The following is a 20500-nucleotide window of genomic DNA, read 5'->3' on the forward strand; positions in this document are numbered from 1 at the left end:
GAGATTGAGGCTATTAGGGATTACTAGGCCAGGCGAAAACAAGGGCAAGAGCCACCGCTATGTTCCTCGTCCATTTGAAAGGGCAATCACCGGAAGAGGCCACATGGGAACGATATGAAGACTTATGGCAATTCAAAGATAAGATCCGAGAGTTTATGCAGCAGCATTGCGCCGCGGTCGTCGCAATATTAGGTAGGAGAGAGTGTGATGACCCGCCACGTCATCATGCCACATAGGCACCATTTGGCATATATTAATGTCATGTGGAAGCTTACATAAGAAGAAGGCTCGCATTTTTGAGAAGATTCTAGAGATGTATGGACATTTCCTTAGGAAGAACCTAGATCCTTGTGGATTTGCTAGGAAAGTCCTTGGAATCTTCTAGGCTTGTAGAGAATTCTAGAAAAAGCCCTTATCTTGTAAATATTAAGGACTTGTGGAACAATTATTATTTACACACTAGCCCCTAGGTGATTAGTATAAATAGGGGGGCATTCATTTGTAATTCATCAAGCAAACAATTCAAGTTCTCTCTAATACAAAAGCTTCCTTTAGCATTTTTCCTGTGTTCTTTCTACCATTCTCTTAGCGATCTTGAGTGTAGTAAGGCTGACTTGGCATAGCAAGAACGCGAGCAAGTTGTGCAAGATCGTGAGCGAGTTGTCAAGTGTCGCACGTGTACTTAGCTAACGACTAAGGACGTGACATATAAACTCTAAAAGATATTCCCAATTATTTTAATAACATCCAATTTAAATAAACTAATAAATTTGTAGAATCTAATTTCCGATTCAAAGTTTCAAAACTTTTTAATGATTGTCAATAGTTGTCACTGCTTTAGAATTCGAAACTTGTCTATAAATTGTGTTGAATTTAAAGAGAGAAAGAGGTGATTATCAAAAAGAGAAAGGAATGAGTTTTGAAATTGAGTTGAAAAGGGAAAGAAAAGTTGCGGGCTGGGAAGTAATCGGATGACAGACTTGGAGAATGGATGCTCTGTTATTACGAATTTGTATGCAAATTGTAAATATAGATATGCTAATGTAATTAAGAAGGAACTTCTACAAGGGAGATAAATAAGTTTAAAATTAAGTATACTTATGTAAAACTTCCTTTTGGAACACTTACAGGTGGCTACAGCCCAATCTTGCAATGCTTATATCAATGTCATTCAAAAGGGTAAGAAAACTAAGCCCGTTGATTTCATGACGACAACTAATTCCAAGATATCAACCATATAAGTTCAGAAATTACATCACCATGCTGGTTTTCACCCGGCTATTTGTAATATTGTAATTACTACCATGTAGAAGTTTGTGAATCCTATTGTAAAATCAGTTCTACAAATATGATAATTAAGGTTCTCTAGCTAGCTGTACAAAATAGTATAACAAATTGACATATATAGCCGATCCCAACTCGTTTGGGATTGAGAGAGATGATCCATGTAATCTATTAAACTATATATTAATTGGTTGAGTTTAGATAGAATATGGCCTATATACATCCATGTAATTTGTCTATACAAAAGGTACAACATCTTGAGTCAGTATTTTAGCAAAATTATATAACCATTGTGTCCTTTAGTTTCTTTACAAATTAAGTGTTGAGATTACTTGGGGATTGAACAGACGTAAAGTCCAGAAGCATAGAGTACAGCTACTCAGTTATATATCAAGCTGTCCTCGTTCTTGGCAGACTAATTTAATTCTGGAAACTATTGAGATAGTCATAAATAGGTAAAATGAGATCCTATCTCAACAGCTGAGAACTTGATGGTAATTATAATTAATTACGAATAGTGAGCATTTACCACAGAGTTGTCGATATGTCCGAGTGGTTAAGGAGACAGACTCGAAATCTGTTGGGCTTTGCCTGCGCAGGTTCGAATCCTGCTGTCGACGCTCTTTTTTGCCATTTCTTTTCCCTAAGCGAATCATCATGTTCCTGTTTTCTGTGGGCTCACTGCTTAAATGGGCCTTGCATCTCATGTGCTCAAATTTGGGTGATTTGCACAAACATGACACTTTTGATCTTGTTCTATGGGTAGAACTTTGAGAAATTTTCATAAAACACTATCTTTTAGTGGTAATTAGCTATCTATAGATACCATTTGCTATATTACGGATTGTAAATATGTTTTCTGTTGTTATAAGATGTATTAGATGTATTTAAGCTACTGTATTCATAGCAAAAATAGGCGTGAATCAGGGAAGTCCAGCTAATCAGTTGTTGTATTCGAGTGTATTCGACTGTATTCATGGCGTGAAACATGAGATTGCAACTGGACAGATTATTGTATTCGACTGTATTCACGTCGTGAAACAGGGGATTACACTATTTTTAAACGAAAAGTGAATCAATTAACATAATAGACTCCTAATATAACTCAACAAACTCAATTATAACAAACATTTTTTGTATTTTTCAGTTATAAAAAAGATTCTCAACCGCAAATACCCCAAAAATATAGCAATCTTCAGAGAAATTATATAATACATCTGAATACATAAATTATATTAATTAAAAAAATATATGAATACATTCATGGCATATAGCGAGACAGTGAATACAATGAAATACATAGAATACAAAGGGATACATTGAAATACAATGAAAAAAAAGATAGTGAATACAATGAAATACATGGAATACAACGAGATACATTGAATTACAATGAAAAAAAGACAATGAATACATGAAAATACAGCGTGATACGTTGAAAAAACATTGAAATATATTAACAGAAAATCAAGTTGCTCAGCTCAAACTCCGTCGTTTATTCAAGAACAAACCCTAATTTCCGACGGATCCGCCGTCGAGCAAAACACTGAATCTCACTGTTCCCACGCCGCCGTCGATCGGAGGCTTCATCTCCTTTGGATTCAATTTCGGTTGCAGAAATTACTAACACTGCTTGGGGACCCGTGACCGTCTTGTCAGAGGAGACATCCATAGCCGCACGACCATTTTTCTTATTCTTTTTTCTGTTCTTCGCCATAGCTATGCGAACATGGAGACGTAAGGATTTCTTCTGCAGTTGTAATTGCAACGGAAGGGTTTAGGGTTCAGCAAATCGAAATAGTCTGGCTTGTCTTGTCGGATTGCCTGATGGGCTAGGAGGCTGCTCACTAGCTGGAAGTCTTCGTGGTATACCAGGCAAAATCACCGTTTGTGACTAATGGTAGGTGATGTGGGTGAGAGGAATTTTGAGATTGAGCATCGTGTGGGGGAAGAGAATGGCATGTATCAAAGTAGAGAGAGAAAGAAAATAGTGTAACTGAATAGCATATTTAGTGGCTTGGGGGTAGGAGGTAACCAAAATTAGATATTTTGCTATAAACATTAAAGGTTATCTATAGAATATAATTTTTTAAATGGTATTTATTTAAAATAAATAAGGTGTTAACCTTTGCTATAGGAGGTAAAAATTCCTAGAACTTTAAGTTTAATAAGTATTGCCTCGCTAAAGGTTTGCCTATGGGGAAAGCAGGCGTAAAGAAAACAAGACTATCAAGGTTCAAGGTCATTGGGTGTAATTTGGGAATCTTACAGAAATGTCCCAAATAAGTCTCAACTTACCAATCTCTAGCAATTAATCATAGACTTACCAAAACTAGCCAAGCACATATAAAAACTAAAAATCGAAATAAATAAAGTTCTTTCTCTCCAAAAATCACATGCAAAGATTTCCTTCCATATTTTTAAGCGTGATCAGCAACATTAGATGCAAGATGAAAAGAAAATTTCAAGGATGAGGTAGCAAACAAGATGATAAAAAATACAATATATATATATATATATATATATATATATATATATATACACACACACACACACACACAAAAGATTCAAAAAAATCTATGAAAGGAGGACCTTTTACAAATGGGTATTGTTGAAATTCATTGAAAACATATAGGTGAGTCACTATACAAAATTTGAGGACGATTGGAGGTAATTTGGACTGATTTGGTATCAAAATTCATAGTTAAAATCGAGTTCAAAAAATTCTTCTGTGACACATGTATCAAACATGTATCACGCATGTATCCCACAGACAGGTATACATGGATATACATGTGATACACATTTGATACAAATACGATACATATGTGATACACAAATGATACGCAGTGTGATACACATATCATTTTTTTCATATTCATCTTCTACTTCGAATTTTCAATTCCCCACTTTAAAACTCCATCAAATCATCCCAAAATTGAGGTTCATGCTCCCTAAGGTGTACCCAATCTATTCTAATAACACACACCCAAAAGAAAGCAAAAAATTGACCTTTTTTGGATACACATAGTTGATTGGATAATATTTGTAATATTGGCTAATATTAATAAATAAATTGGCTAATTTTTGTAATAGGTTACTTATAAATGGACATAGCTGGTAGTTTCCCGTGTAATTTTCTGTCCGAATTTCTGCAAACGAGGCAACCTATTGGGTCGACAGCCAATTGGGCCCCAAAAATTCAGCCTGTAGGCTTGTAAATGGAAAGAAGCCATTCTCCCCATATTTCGGTGAACTTCCTCCAATGGGAAAATGTCAAGCAACTAATGTCATGCTAAAAACACATCGGAGCATTTGATTGAGATGAGCAGAGCTTTAAAAGTGTTGTTTATTTTTGCCGTTAACTTCATTTGCAAAGATATTTGATAATGTGCAATAATTTTTTACCAAAATCCATCTGCTTATTTCAATCAATCAAGCAACTAAAAGGATCAATGAATTTGGAAGAATTTATTACAAGATTATTTTCGATGTAGTGATAACTAGTACTCTCCTCGTTGCAATTTATATAACGGTATTCGAATTTTGAGTGTTAAACGAATTTTTTTTTGGCCGCAATTTTTTCACATGTTTTTTAAATATTCTAGCCCTAGTTTTTTAGTACTGCAGTAGCAGCTTGCAAAATTCAAGAACATGTACAACTCTTCCTACAGTATCTTGTCCAATAATATTTTATAAAACACGTTTAACATCATGAAAAAAATTTAGCACATGTATAGCACCATGAAGGTTTGTAATCCTGCTTTCTTCAAGTACAAGAATTAATAATATAAAATATTTAAAAAGTATGTAAATATCGTGGCAAAGAAATTCTGTTTGAGTCTCAAAATTCAAAACCGCTACATAAATTGGGACGAAAGGAATACTAACTTTTAGTGCATCGAAAGTAATATCATGATAAATTCTTCTCAATTTATTAACTCTTTTAATTATTTGTTTGATTGATTTATGCAAATGGTTTTTGGGTCGAGTTAGTCCTCTTTTAATTGGTTCAATAATTATTAGTCAACAATAAAAAGAATAAATAATATGAAGTAAAAAAAAATTCAGAAGTTGGATTTTCGGACAATTGTGACTTTCTGAGTTAGGTAGTGAAAATTTTATTACTCTTCTGTCATAACATTTAGTTATAAAATTTTGGTGAAAAAAACCATAGTTATATATTATTGTGAAATTTACTCAAAATAATCATAGATAGAAATCAATTAAAAAATGATATGTTGGTCATAGGTGTTGTTATTATCGGAAAGGGGAAGAAGAGAAAAGTTGCTTAAGCTTTGAGACTTGCGACAATAGATGGTACAAAATATATTTATTTGTATTCTGTGTTTACTATGGATGGAGAGGCATCCCCTTGTGAGTTAAATACGCTGCAGATATTTTGTCGGCGACTCTTGGTACGCTTGGTCAAATTTTTCTATTTCGCCGCAGTGCTCTTTTATCTCCCCGTTTATCCTCTCCTCAACTTTTATCTTTTTGCATGGAACCAATTATTACTCAAGGGTAGTTTGGTAGGACGTATAAGAATAGTATAAAATATGGTGTATTAATAGTACTCAGATTAGTAATATTGGGTTTAGTGTATTAAGGATTTTGAAAAGGCAATTCTGTATTTATATATGTTTATCTATGTATTAAAAAATCATGATATTGTACTAACAAGGATTGTGGTGAAGTGGTAAGTACTCCTTCATTTTTAGCCAGAGGTTTCGGGTTCGAGTTTCTAGGTATGGAGTCGCCTTTGGTAGGGAGCGCTTTACTCCCCAATGCAGGACAGATTTAGACGGGCCCCAATGTGTCTACCGGATACCGGATGGGAAACCAAAAAAATCATGATATTGCTAATGTCATGGCTTGTTATGTATAATACTGAATAGGGTGTATAACGATAGTACTGAATAAGTATTAGTTATACATAGATTGACAAATACTACCAAACAAGGGATTAATAATACCAAAGCTCATATATAGAGAGTATATTATTCTCTCTAATACCCCTCACTGTACTCTATTATTTACATCCATTTGCCCTCTTTCCTTCTTGGGTACATGTTGTTTCTATTCCTTATTTCATGAGAAATCTTCAATTAATTGATGTTTATTGATTTGGTGCAATAATTGGGTGAGGCTAGATATTTTCCGCAGTCTAGTAGTAGTATGCTAAGTTACGTTGCTTTCTTCTAGAATTTGCTGTCATATGCAATAATTAATTAAGGATAATCCATATTATGTAATCAATTAGATCAGCTTTGCTTTGGAAGATTGTGGTCACGCGACACTCCCTCTGATCAATACTATTTTATTTTGTTATCTGCTTATGCGTTCCAGATTAATTAGGAGACACTACTAGAAATACCGATCAAAAAAACCGACCAACTTTGGTCGACTATGGCCAATTACCGATCAAATACGCTTGGGCAGTATTTGATTGCGTTTANATACGACAAGTGTCTGAATTACCGACAACGTTAGTACGTAAATAATTAAAAATATAGCTAAAAAAACGCTAAGTTGGTCGGTATTTTAATTATGTAATCAAAAGATTCACCGTCTGGGAATCGAACCGGGGTGTGTACTGTGGCAGGATACTATTCTACACTAGACCATTGGTGCATTTTGTTTAAAGATTGCCTTTTTTTATTTATTTATACTCTTTAATTGTATTTTCGCACGAAAAATAACCGACCAAAGTTGGTCGGTTTTTTAAAATGACCGGCCGAATTTACCGACTAAAGTTGGTCGGTTTTTTTTAATATTAACTTTTATTTATTTTAATTGCAAAAACCTATCACAGTTGGTCGGTTTCTTGAAGAATAAATTTTGCGGGACTCAAAAATAGTTTCTCGCATTTTTGCGCCAAAGAAAACCGACCAACGTTGGTCGGTTTCGTAAAAAAATAATTTAAAATTAGAATATTTTGAAAAACCGACCAACTTTGGTTGGTTTTTCGCCAGTTTTTTTACCGACCAAAGTTGGTCAGTTTTTGCCGAATTTCTAGTAGTGAGAAACGAAAGGTTTATAATGAATGTATATTTCTTAGGACAATTGTTTTATGGTGTGATTGTTAGTTCATTACATTAAGAGATCAAAGGCTTTATAATAATTTTCTCAGATCTTTAGAGAGGATAACAAAGTAGTTGATGTACTATGAAAGGTATTGGGATTATTGTTTTCTACACCTTGTAATGCATTGTATTTATTCTTTTATTCTTTCATACTTGTATTAGACATTAGGTGAGTTAGCTGATATTAGGTACTTGTCTAGATTCTATAAATAGGATATTAACTATGTAATTTTATTTTTGAGTTGTAATAATAAAAATCAGCTCCTCTTTCTAGAAGCTTCATTTTGTGCCTTCTCTCCTTTGCACGATCCGCTCTCTTCCGCCATTAGAGCTCACACTGAGCTCAAGTCTCTCACCTCCACTACCTCTGAATTTCACATGGTATCAGAGCATAGGCAACAACCTAAAGCTTCTTCTTCTTACAATTTTCATTTCTCTACTCACAAAATCAGAGATTGATCATTGTTTCTTTGTTTTTAGGGAATTAGGGCTTCTGTGTAGAAATCGATCAATTAGTCGATTAATTCTAGTAATTCATCTTCGCTGATAACAATTTCATCCTAGTTGAGCTAAATCATGGCCGGAGAAGACGAAGTCCCGGTGACGGACAAAACAACCCTAGATTCAACAAGTCCATTGTACATGCATCCATCGGAAAGCGCTGGATCTATGCTAGTTCCGGTATCTTTTGACGGAACTGGTTATAGATCATGGAGAAGAGGAATTCTCAGAGCACTCTCAGCGAAAAACAAACTAGGGTTCATCACCGGAAAATATAAGAAACCAAATCCTGATTCTGTTAACCTAGACCAATGGGAGCGATGCAATGATATGGTGACTTCGTGGATTTTAAACTCGTTGTCTAAGGACCTAACGGACAGATTGCAATACGTCAATGATGCTAAAGATCTTTGGCAAGAATTAGAGGACACATATGATCAAACTAATGGTGCTAAGTTGTATCAGCTCCAAAAGGAAATAAATGATCTGAGCCAAGGGAATTTGGATAACACTGATATTATACAAAGATGAAGAAGCTTTGGGAGGAACTTAACACGCTGAACATACATGCCAAATGTGCTTGCAAATGCACTTGTGGAGCAAGAGAAAACATGCATAAAGCTGAACAGGATAGAAGGTTAATTCAGTTTCTGATGGGGCTTAACGAAGTGTATACTGTCGTAAGAGGAAGTATTTTGATGATGAATCCTCTTCTAACAATAGCCCAAGCCTTCTCCATTCTCATTCAAGAGGAGAAGCAAAGGGAAGTCAAACCAAGTAACAATTTTTCAATGGATTCTGCTGCCTTGAATGCAAGTGGATCAGGAAATAGCAACTTCAGAACAAACTACAGTCAACAGGGAAACAATAACACCTACAGTGGATATAAGGGGAATCAGCTCAATAATAGACCTAGGCCATTCTGTTAGTACTGCAAGAGGCCAACACACACTAAGGATAAGTATTACAAACTTCACGGATTCCCACAGAATTCCAAGTTCAATAAGGGAAGAAGAATTGCTGGAAATGTGTTTGGGTCATCAAGTGAAGGTACGACAATGAAGGATGATGGAAATGGTTCTCAGGATCAGGAACAGAGTCGACATATGCATAGTCTGACTAAAGAACAATATGGCCAACTGCTCAACATCCTGGAAAGTTTTCAAGGAGGAGGAGACAAATCCACAAGCAATACCATCAATGGAGGAGCTGTGAACTTTGCAGGTATCTCAGCATGCTCTACTCACTTTGATTCTAGTGACCATTAGTGTGATAGTTCTAGTTCAAATGCTGACTCTTGGATCCTTGATTCTGGAGCCACAAATCATATGAAATATAATAAATTAATCCTAACCAATCTCAAAACCTTAGTTTACCCATACTTAGTCACCCTACCAAATGGTTACAAGGTTAAGGTGACACTGATTGGTGATGTAGTTCTAAGTCCTAAATTCAGTCTCAAGAAGGTCCTTTTTGTTCCCAGTTTTAAGTTCAATCTGATATTAGTCCATTCTTTGACAGTTCATCTTGACTGTATTGTAGTATTCACCAAGTACATTTGTATTCTTCTACAGGGCCCTTCATTGAAGAGGCCACTGGAGATTGGTAAAGCCAAGACTGGACTGTATCTACATTGTTCAAGCAACTGTAACACTGGTTCAACCTCCTCTAATTCTTCTAGTACATTCATTCCATGTTTTACTAGTAATAAAGATAAGGTACATTCTGTGGTCAACACATCTAGTTCTTTTTCTTCTTCTCAACTATCTAACACAAATAAACTGGTTTCTACTATCCCTGTTGCTCCCACTATAGTTACCCCATCTCATAGTAATAATAGAAGTAGTCCTCTTCCACATTCATTATCATTCTGTAAATAGTTCAAGCAATAAAAGAGACTCTTGTTTGTCTAGTGCTTCCTCTACTACAGAACATTTACTTGATCTTTTGTGGCATAACAGATTAGGACATGTACCTTTTGTCAAAATGAAAGGGATTTCCTCTATACCTGTCAACTTTGCACCCAAACAACCTTTCCTTTGCCCTATTTGTCCAATGGCAAGACAAACCAGGCTACCTTTCCCAGAAAGAACAACACTGACTACCAAAATTTTTGAATTGCTACACATTGACTTGTGGGGTCCATATCATGTTGAAACACATAACAAATACAAATACTTCATCACCCTTGTACATGATTACAGCAGGTCCACATGGACTCACTTATTAAGCTGTAAGAGCAATGCCTACACACTATCAAGGCCTTTTTTGCCATGGTAGAAAAACAATTCAATACTAACATCAAGACCATAAGAACTGACAATGGTCTTGAGTTCACCAGCCTTGAAGCTACCTTATTTTTCCAATCAAAGGGTATTATACATCAAAGAACATGCCCATATACACCACAACAAAATGGTGTGGTGGAAAGAAAACGTAAATACCTGCTAGAAACAACCAGGGCACTCTTGTATCAATCAAAATTACCCATGCAGTATTGGGGAGAGTGCATTCTGACATCTACTTATCTAATAAACAGACTACCCTCTTCATCGCTCAAAACCAAATGTCCATTTGAACTGCTGTACCAAAAGAAACCAAGTTACTCCCATCTCAGAAGCTTTGGTTGTTTATGCTTTCCTACCACTCTCAAAACACACAAAGATAAGTTTGAACCAAGATCTACTCCCCATGTTTTTTTGGGATATCCCTTTGGGACAAAAGGCTATAAGGTACTAAATCTGGCCACTAAGAAGATAAGTATTTCAAGAGATGTAGTATTCCATGAGAATGTGTTCCCATTTGTTCTATTCACTGAGTCAAGTAAAGTCTTCCCCTCATTTCCTCAAATGAAGTCATATTTGTCAGATGATCTCTTTCCTTCTAATGATACAGGAAGTATTCCACACTTAGTGAATGAAAATCACCATGAAGTGTCACCGGGGAACCTGTCTAGGAGTGGCCTTTTTCTGAATCAGACTTGGTTTCACCTCAATCTAACCTTCTTGATGATGACTCCAGACTTTCTCTGTCACCCTTGGGCAGCCAAACATCAGGAACTTTCCCTGTTGCTGACAGTCCAAGAGAGGCTTCTCCTAATGCTCCTCACAGTCCAACTGTCATGATCCAGGATCGAGGCACTTCAGTCTTAAATCAGAGTAGACCCTCCAGAACCCTGAAAATTCCTACCTATCTTAAAGACTACGAGTGTGTACTTCCCGAACTTCAGCAGACTCATCAGAACCAATCAACCTCTCCAAATGATAGCCAAAGCACACAGTCCTTTTCCTTCAATACCTCTGTACCCAAGGCTCATGATAATTCACCCAATGCTGTAAATTCCACCTGTCGGCATTTGATGGGAACTGCCTCACATAAATGTGAACCTAGCTCATATGAGAAAGCTGTTGTGAAGCCTGCCTGGCAAGCAACAAAGAAACAAGAATTCCAAGCATTGTATGCAAATAAAACTTGGGACTTAGTTCCTCTTCCAATTGGAAAGAAGGCAATAGGGTGTAAATGGGTGTATAAAATCAAACATAAGGCAGATGGTAGTGTAGAAAGATTTAAGGCAAGATTAGTAGTTAAGGGCTATACACAACAAGCTGGGATAGATTACACAGAAACATTCTCACCAGTAGTAAAAATGACAACTGTAAGGGCTCTAATAGCAACAGCAGTCAAAAAGGGGTGGCAGGTTCTACAATTAGATATTAATAATGCATTCCTTCATGGAGATCTCCATGAAGAGGTATACATGGAGAATCCACCAGGCCTAGTTGTGGAGTCACTAGGTTTGGTGTGCAAATTAAACAAGTCCCTGTATGGACTCAAACAAGCAAGTAGATAGTGGTATGAGAAACTAACTGAAGCTTTGTGTTCTAGGGGATACACTCGCTCAATGCTTGATTATTCTTTGTTCTATAAGAAAAGTGAAGGCTCAGTAGTGTTTGTAGCAGTGTATGTAGATGATGTTCTTGTTACTGGCACCCATCTACAAGAGATTGAATCCCTGAAAACTTTTCTATATAATACCTTTAAGATAAAAGACCTAGGGAGACTTCATTATTTTCTGGGACCAGAAGTTCAATACATAGAGAAAGGGGTTTTGATGTCACAAAGGAAATTCACTATGGATCTTTTGAAAGAGTTTGGGTGTATAGATTGCCCTCCTATGACATCTCCTCTGGACCCCTCTATGAAGTTACAAGCTGATGAAGGAGCTCCACTGGCAGATCCTTCCTATTACAGGAAGTTGATTGGCAAACTCAATTTCCTCACTAACACTAGGCTAGACATTGCCTACAGTGTACAACATCTCAGTCAATTCATTTAAAGTCCCAGGGAACCTCATTTGAAGGCAGCATACCATGTTTTAAGATACTTAAAAGGTGATCCATCCTTGGGTATTTTCCTCAACAATAATGCAGACTATGGGGTGAATGCTTTTTGTGACTCAGATTGGGCTACTTGTTCCCAGTCCAGAAAATCAGTTAGTGGGTACATAGTGTTGCTTGGTACTAGTCCTATTAGTTGGAAGTCTAAAAAGCAGTCTACCATTTCCCTATCTTCTGCAGAGGCTGAATACAGATCAGCTAGAATGGTTGTTGGTGAACTTGTATGGTTGGCAAGACTTCTCAGTGAACTCACTGTTCCATTAACCTTGCCTATTCCCATATTCTGTAATAGTCAGTCTGCCCTACACATAGCACGGAATCCTGTGTTCCATGAACGTACGAAACACATCGAAGTAGACTGTCACTTTGTGAGAGACCAGCTGTAGGAAGGGTTAATTTCCCTTCACCATATTCCTACTAATGATCAGTTAGCTGACATATTCACCAAGTTATTAAAGAATTCTACACTTCTTAGCAAGTTGGTTGTGAGCTCCTCACCTCCAACTTGAGGGGGGGAGGATGTTGAGATTATTATTTTCTACACCTTGTAATGCATTGTATTTATTCTTTTATTCTTTCATACCTGTATTAGACATTAGGTGAGTTAGCTGATGTTAGGTACTTGTCTAGATTCTATAAATAGGACATTAACTGTGTTATTTTATTTTTGAGTTGTAGTAATGAAAATCAGCTCCTCTATCTAGAAGCTTCATTTCGTGCATTCTCTCCTTTGCACGATCCGCTATCTTCCGCCATTAGAGCTCACACTGAGCTCAAGTTTCTCACCTCCATTACCCCTGAACTTCACAAAAGGTTGTGATAGGATAGTAACTATCCATCAAATTTTTAACTAAAAGTTTCGATCGAGTTCGAGCAGCGAACCACCGGAACTAAAGTTACGATTGCAGGCCTTCGGAGCCGGTGATCTGTTCGGCCTAAGATCCTCTCTCTTACTTGATGAAACGCGCAGTTCTCAATCATTTCGTGGCACCGGGCATGGCTGAACCATCTACGATGGGGGGAGCTAATGCACAGGGAAGAAGTTTAGATAAAAGAATACGTTCTTGTGTTAGTAGGGAACCGTACGATCTTTTCGCCTATTGTATTGAATCAATAAAAAAAAGAGGTCAGTGCTACGACCCCCTATTGTTTGATCCAATATTGACACTCGAAAATAAAGATGTCTTTGGTAGAAAAGCTTTACCCATAAAAGTGGGTCCAACTCTAATTCGAGTTATAGCCTGTTTGGCCGTACCTCTTTTCGGCCAAAAATATATATATATTTTTTTTAAATTAAGGTGTTTGGCCAAGCTTTTAGAAGAAAAAAATTGCTTTTGTAGAAGCGGAAGTAGTTTTTGAAAAACAGAAAAAGTAGCTTCTCTCAAAAACACGTTTTTGAAAAATATTTTTGAGAAAAATATACTTAGAAGTACTTTTAAAAGCTTGGCCAAATACTAATTGTTGTTTAAACGTGCTTTTCAAATTGATTAGCCAAACACAAATTGTTTTTTACCAAAAAAAACTTTTTTGAAAAATAATTTTCAAATAAACTGGTTTTAGAAGTAAGGCCAAACATGATGTTAGTCAAGCCCCAAAGCGGAAACCGAACATCGAGTGAAAACTAAAAAAGAATAGTGGATGTCACAATTTGAAATGCAATATTATGTACAATTGGATCTTAGACTCTACTGTTGATTATGTAAACAAACAAATGACAAAATTGACAAACTTGCATAATCTTCATTATTGTTTCATAGCAGCACTACGTTTTCTTGTTTTAGTAGCAACATTCTCTTAATCTCAACTTAACTTTTTTATTTTTCAGTTTTGTACATATTTCAAATTTTAAACTTTCATGTGTGCTTTATCTGTTTTCTGTTGTGTTGTCAATTTTTAATAGTACTTCATAGGCCATGCTCTCTGTACTTATATATGCATGTATTTGGAGACCATATTATATATGCTCAATAAATATTTGGACCAAAAACAATAACTTGCTCAACTGCTTTTGGCTTTAAGAAACATTGCTCCGTCCCGTGTCACTTACATTCTAATAAAGTTATAATGTAGTTTCAATTTTGCTAAGTTCAAATAAACCTAATTTTATGTTATATATATGCACCTAATTTTAAAAAAAAAAATTAATGCTCCCTCAAATATTTTGACCTATTTTAATTTTTCGTTACTTATTTAGGTAGATGACAATAAATTAACAAATATGTATGTGGCCGATTTCCCGATGAGAAAACAGAGGAAGGGTACGGATGCACGAGATTGTGATCGAGGTTAGAGACCCTTCGTATCGAGATCCAGGAAGAGAGAACGGTGTGCTCGTCATCGGGTACGGTAAAGCAACGCGCTCCGTGCCAAGAATGAGTTCTAAGACCTCAGGAAACACGGTAAAACGGTTACACACGACGGATAGAGGGCCGTGATATTCGCACTCAACCGGCTGTCACAGCGCGGATCTCGTTCAATGTCGATTGTGGATCAGTAATTACTGGAAAAAGAAGATTTTTACCCTTTTTAGACTTATACAAGGGATGAAACTCTCCTTCTATATAAAGGGGAAGTTTTTCTTTTGTAAGACACATTGTAACACGCAAATCAAAGCAATACAAGTTTATTTCTGCCTTTTAGCTACTGTAAAAGTTCTTGTTCAAGATCGAACCGATGGTCCGATCGAGGACGAGGTCACTGTTCAATCTAAGTTCAGGCTTGACCATAACATCACAATTGGTTTGATCGCTTATTTCGTCTTTAATTCATTTATCTAATATTCTTTACTACCTGTGTCGAATCAAACCACGTATCCTTAAAATCGCGTATAAATTTAATTATTATCCAATTTCGGGGAAACAACGTAAATTACGAATAATGAGAAAAGTTGAGCAATATTCATTGCTACCACTCCTGCCCATGCCACTATATGGTAAAAAGGAAGTCTGATTCTCTTTCTCACAATCTCTTTTTCTGAACTTTCCTCTTTTCTGATCATTGGATTACATCACCCGGATTTATACACATAAAATAATACGGCATAATTCTAATTATAATATGAGAAAATCATTGTATACGTAGGTCGTAGGGTAATATAATAAGAAGGGGTTTTGTTTGATAGTGTGATTGATGGTCTGATGATATTCTAACAAAGATATGATAATTTAAAGCCAATTGAATGAATATCAGCAATAATACTTCAATTAAATAATGAATGGAATGGAAGCATCAGTTGGCTAGGGGTCATTTTCGCACTGAAGAATTGGTAGTGGCTTCTCCTATTTTATATTTAAAAAAAGGTATTATATTGCAGCTTAATTAATTATTCAAGGAGGACCTTATATCAATGATGAACTTTTATGATTTCTGTTAATATCATCCAATAAAACCTTCTACACAGACCTCAAGATCAACAGAAGAAAATTAATTCCAGATTTGTTTTTTATTTACTATATATCTTTTCTGATTATCTTTTGCCCCGGCGAGGTTATTATATTAGTGCCCTCAGATATATCTTAATCTTGGGATCCAAATAATTTCTGAAATCTAAAATTGAATTCCAAAGCTGTGCATATAATTTAAACTCATTTCGACAGTGGCTGAAACATCTCTTAATAACGTTGTCAATTAGTATCGTCAGATGAAAAAAAGTTTATTTTATGTGTAATTAATTTTTTTTATTATAAAGTACGTAGACACTAAGCCAACACTGCGTGAAACTAGTGAACTCAAAACCACCAAAGTACCCAGACCAAACTATATACTAAAGAGGAGGACTGTTATAATACGCCGATGTTAGTTCTATATATAGACTAATAATGTAAAAAGTATATACTTATGTTATAGTGAAACACTTACTATCATGTCAAAAGCAATAGCTGGTAGAAAGGACAGCAACTTAATTTTTTAACCAAGCCTATTAAGCAAACGTCATGTTCGACCATGACTCCGACCTGGACCGCCGCAACCCCCTCGTCAGTCGGATGTTGGCGTTACCCAACAACTTATATAATGGCTTATGCAGTAATTACTAATAAATTTCTATGATAATTAAATTGATTATCAGTATAACTTAAATCTAGTGGAGAATGAGAGGGGAACGAAATCTTTGTAGATGAGGGGGGTAAAGAAGGCACCTGAAGGCTGAAACTGCAAAGTCTGACGTATATTTGTATTCTGCAGTTTAAAGACGCACGTGAGATTATATAGACTTGATACGAAAATAAAGGGGGACCAGATAACCTGTTACTCCACAGTTTTCCATTTCAAAATTCTGACTCCAATGAATATCAACTTTGTACTATGCGATCTTAACATATCTCTGTGTAAAATAGGGGAAAATACATGCTTAATGTTGTCTAATGAAAAAAAAATTAGTCCGGTGCAGAAAGTATCCCGCGCTGGGTCTGGAGAAAGGTCACACAGCCCAAGCCCAAGGGGACATATTGTAGGTAGTCTACCCTGATGCAAACATCAATGGCTCACGGCTCGAACCCGTGACCTATATGTCACTCAAAGACAACTTAACGTTGATCGAAGGCTCTCCTTCCAATTGTTGTCTAATACAAGATTAACTAAAATCCCAGGAAAGGAACATCATTATTTTAGCATTTCAGAGAACTTAATTAATTAGTGCCCCTCAACAGCATTTACATAAAAAGGAAGAATGTTGCTCTCCTTTTAGGTTTCTATATGTCATGATCCCTAAGGAAATTTGCATAGAGAAATTCTTACCGTTGATAGATGCAACTCAACTGTCATAATTCACAATTACGTACTATACTGAACTAGAAAAGAAAAATAAGTTACTATAGTAGGTAAAATTAAAATTAATGAAAAGGAATCCTGGAAAATAATCTGTACTATTCTGTTGGATTAGTAGCAGTAGGTGGCGGACCAATAGCAGCGCCGCCACCACTGCCATCACCAGCATTACCTCCACCATCTCCGCCACCACTACCACCGCCTTCTACAGTGATAACACCGCCGCTACTAGCACTGCTGCCAGCCGTCACCGAACTGGAACTTGGCCTTTTCCGTTTCTTCTTTTCATATGGTATTCCTCTAGCTTTAGCTTGACTTTCCCTAACTTCCCTTAAATATATTCTAACAGCTTTTGCACCAAAAGGATTTGATTCAGGCTTTCCTCCATTTTCTTCATAAGCAGCTCTTAGCCTTCCAATTAGGGCATCAAGGCTACCCCAAGCCTGTTTCAACGGACACGCACACGGTGCTGGTGGATTCGGGTGCCCGAAATAAGGGCACCCGGTCACGTGCACCTTCGTCTTCCCGAACTGATCGAGGTATTTTAGGAACTCGATCACGTGAGCTCCGCTGCAACGGGCTAGGGTTAGTGGTGGCTTGTGGTTCCTTAAGTACTGTAAGAAAGTGTTCCAATCTCGTCGTTTTTGTGACTCGTAGCGGCTCGGTGGTGCTGCTGGAGCCGCAGATCCTCCTGTTGAAATGTAATTATTAAGTAAATAAAAGTATATATTTTCAAATTAATTATTTAAACTTTTGATTTTTAGATGAGATAATCATACAATTCAATACCTTCACTCTCAGTGATTCGACCACTTGCAGTTGCTGATGATGGACCCTCTCCTCCTCCACCACCACCACCATTATTGTTCGGGTTGGATGCTCCAACCCTGGATGTAGAATCCATAAAATACAATCAATATATTATGTTAGTAGGAGTTGATTTGCATCCAATCCTTAATCGCGAGAATCCATTGTAAGAGAGGGAAGCTTTACATCCTTGTTTGACAGTTAGCTAAGCGAAAAGTCATGATTGAACAAGCCTTGCACAATAAATCAAGTGTCTATACTAGTTCTAGTATAGGATACTAATTAATTAAATAGGTCTGTCACCGATGACATAAGATCCTTCTCTGCTTGTCTAACTGCTCCAAATTTTCATATGCTAAATAAGATAAGGAAGACAAGTTAAAGCAGAAAGAAAGCCTTAACTCGAGAAATAGCTAGAGAAACAAGAGCAGCAAGACAAAAAATGGCGTTGAACGAGTTGTAGAATTATTTGGACCAGTTCTTTTTTTTTTGTTGTTGTTGTTGTAGATTTTTGGGTTTTTCCAGAGTAGAACAAGTTGAGGGGTTTCAAAGTAAGAATATAGCTGATGATGGGACGTAAAGGATCGAAGAAGAAGAAATATAAGTGAATGTGTGAGAGATTGAAGTGATGAGACTGTTTCTTAAGTTCAGAGAAAGAGAAAGAGAGAGAGAGAGAAATAGAAGAAGAAACAAGGAGTGAAGGAAATTAGGGGAGTAATTGAGGTGGTGGCCCCGGGCGGAGGAGACAGAGGGTTTACTATTCACATCACTGGCGGCCCCGCCACTCTCTCTTTGCATTTGCACTGTTTTATCATCTTGTCTTCTATTGGTATAATCCAACGTATTCCCCCATCTGTACCATTCTTCTTGACAATAATTATAATGGTTTCCCCATTTTCTTTTTTGCAGGAGACTTGACATAATTGGTAAAGTTATAATCATGTGATTAGGAGGTTACGGGTTTGATTGAGCTGTAGAAACAGTCTCTTATATAGATGCAGGGTAACACTGCGTACAATAGACCCTTGTGGTTCGGTAGTTTCCTCCATTTTCTTTTTTGAAGGGGAGCCATGGCGTAACTGGTAACGTTGATGTCATGTGACGTCACGGGTTCGAGCCGTGGAAATAATCTCTTACATAAATATAAGGTAACACTACATACAATAGGCCCTTGTGGTCCGGCAGTTTCCCCAATTTTCTTATTTCAAGGGGAGCCTTGGTGTAACTGGTAAAGTTGTTGCCATGTGATCAGAAGGTCACGGGTTCGAGTCGTGGAAACAATCTCTTGCATAAATGTAGAGTAACACTGCGTACAATAGACCCTTATCGTCCGGCCCTTCCACGGGCGCTTCGCATAGTGGGAGCTTAGTGCACCGAACTGATTTCTTTTTTTTTTTTTTTTTTTTGCATTCGATATTGGTATTTGTATTGGGGCCAAATTAAATCTGAATTCTTCCGGAAGTCCCATCTTGGAAAACGAAATCTCTGATCAAGATGATTATAATGATCACTTATATTGTTGGGTGAGTTTAAAAAAGTTTCTTAAATATAAACTTAGCTCGTGTGTTCTCCGCCGACTATTTAACAATCTTTCATTATTTGATTTAACACAACAATGAAAATTTAAGATTTAATGAGAACTCGCATTTAGATCATGACAAGTTTTTGTAATTTCTGCTATTATATTTCTCTATTTCTTCTTAAATTATAATTCATGCATAATTAGTAAAGAAGAAAAAAGTTGGGCTCTCTTCTAGTAATATTTTCTTTAAACATCACGAGGGAATATAATATACGAATTTGTTAGCTTCAAAATTATACTATAACAAACTAGAAGTTGGAATATTTTTATTCTAACTCCACTTCTGCGGGAACAAGAACTTGTAACATATCTACCAAAAATAAAAAGTTTATTAATTTACACATAAATTTTTTTTATTATATGAAATCACACAGAACGAGATTTATCAAAATTCTAGCATTGCAAATTGTGAGAGTATTTGTAATAGATTATAAGGCCTCTCAGATTTATAATTGTTTTTCTTGGGGTAGATCTATAAATAGATACTATGAATCTAAGCAAGGCTGTGTCATATCAGAGTTGCTTTTGAATTAGCTGTTACTACAAGGTACGTAGTGGACAGGTATAATCTAAAGTCAAAAGTTCCGAATAACACCTCTTGATAATGAAAGGATTAATCATGCTTATAACGTTTTTTCTCACGATCTGGGTATCCGCTTTGCGATCCTGACTAATTATAATTTGTTATATCGCATGCTAATTGGATGGTGCAAATATTCATTAATTAGCTTACTCCCAAGTTCTAATTCAGAATTTCATATCACTAAAGTGCAAAAGTATCACTACACGCAATATATTTACATCGCTAGATAAACTTAAAAATTTCAAAAAAAAAAAAAAATTTGTCATAAACTTAATACAACAATATGTTTTTTCTTAAATTCTTATAACGATATATATACTTCCGGGGCAGGCTCTAGTGTTAATACTTATAAGGCTAGTGCCTTATTAGGCCACAAATTTAGGAGACCCTATTTTCAGAAAGGAATTTTTACATTCCTATGCCATATAGGAAACTATATTACCCTCAATGTTGAAGGTTTGATTTAATTACCTTTAGTATACCTAATTACCAAATC

At 36.2% G+C, this 20500-nt stretch overlaps 1 protein-coding gene and 1 non-coding gene across 2 annotated transcripts; one reads left to right on the top strand and one right to left on the bottom strand.

The window, feature by feature from the left end:
- The first annotated feature begins 1822 nt into the window (after positions 1-1822).
- Positions 1823-1904, top strand: TRNAS-CGA. Its single transcript has one exon. It is a non-coding gene; the product is annotated as a tRNA-Ser (tRNA).
- Positions 1905-16853: 14949 nt separating this feature from the next.
- Positions 16854-18685, bottom strand: LOC109207245 (protein LIGHT-DEPENDENT SHORT HYPOCOTYLS 5-like). The gene is made up of 2 exons (XM_019370126.1): positions 17822-18685; positions 16854-17723 (listed from the first exon to the last, which is right to left on the bottom strand). Exons 1-2 carry the CDS (start codon positions 17934-17936, stop codon positions 17131-17133), a joined length of 708 nt encoding a protein of 235 aa, XP_019225671.1. The 5' UTR covers positions 17937-18685; the 3' UTR covers positions 16854-17130.
- Between the last annotated feature and the right edge of the window lie 1815 nt (positions 18686-20500).

This window comes from Nicotiana attenuata, unplaced genomic scaffold, assembly GCF_001879085.1.
Source record: "Nicotiana attenuata strain UT unplaced genomic scaffold, NIATTr2, whole genome shotgun sequence".
Lineage (NCBI taxonomy): Eukaryota > Viridiplantae > Streptophyta > Magnoliopsida > Solanales > Solanaceae > Nicotiana > Nicotiana attenuata.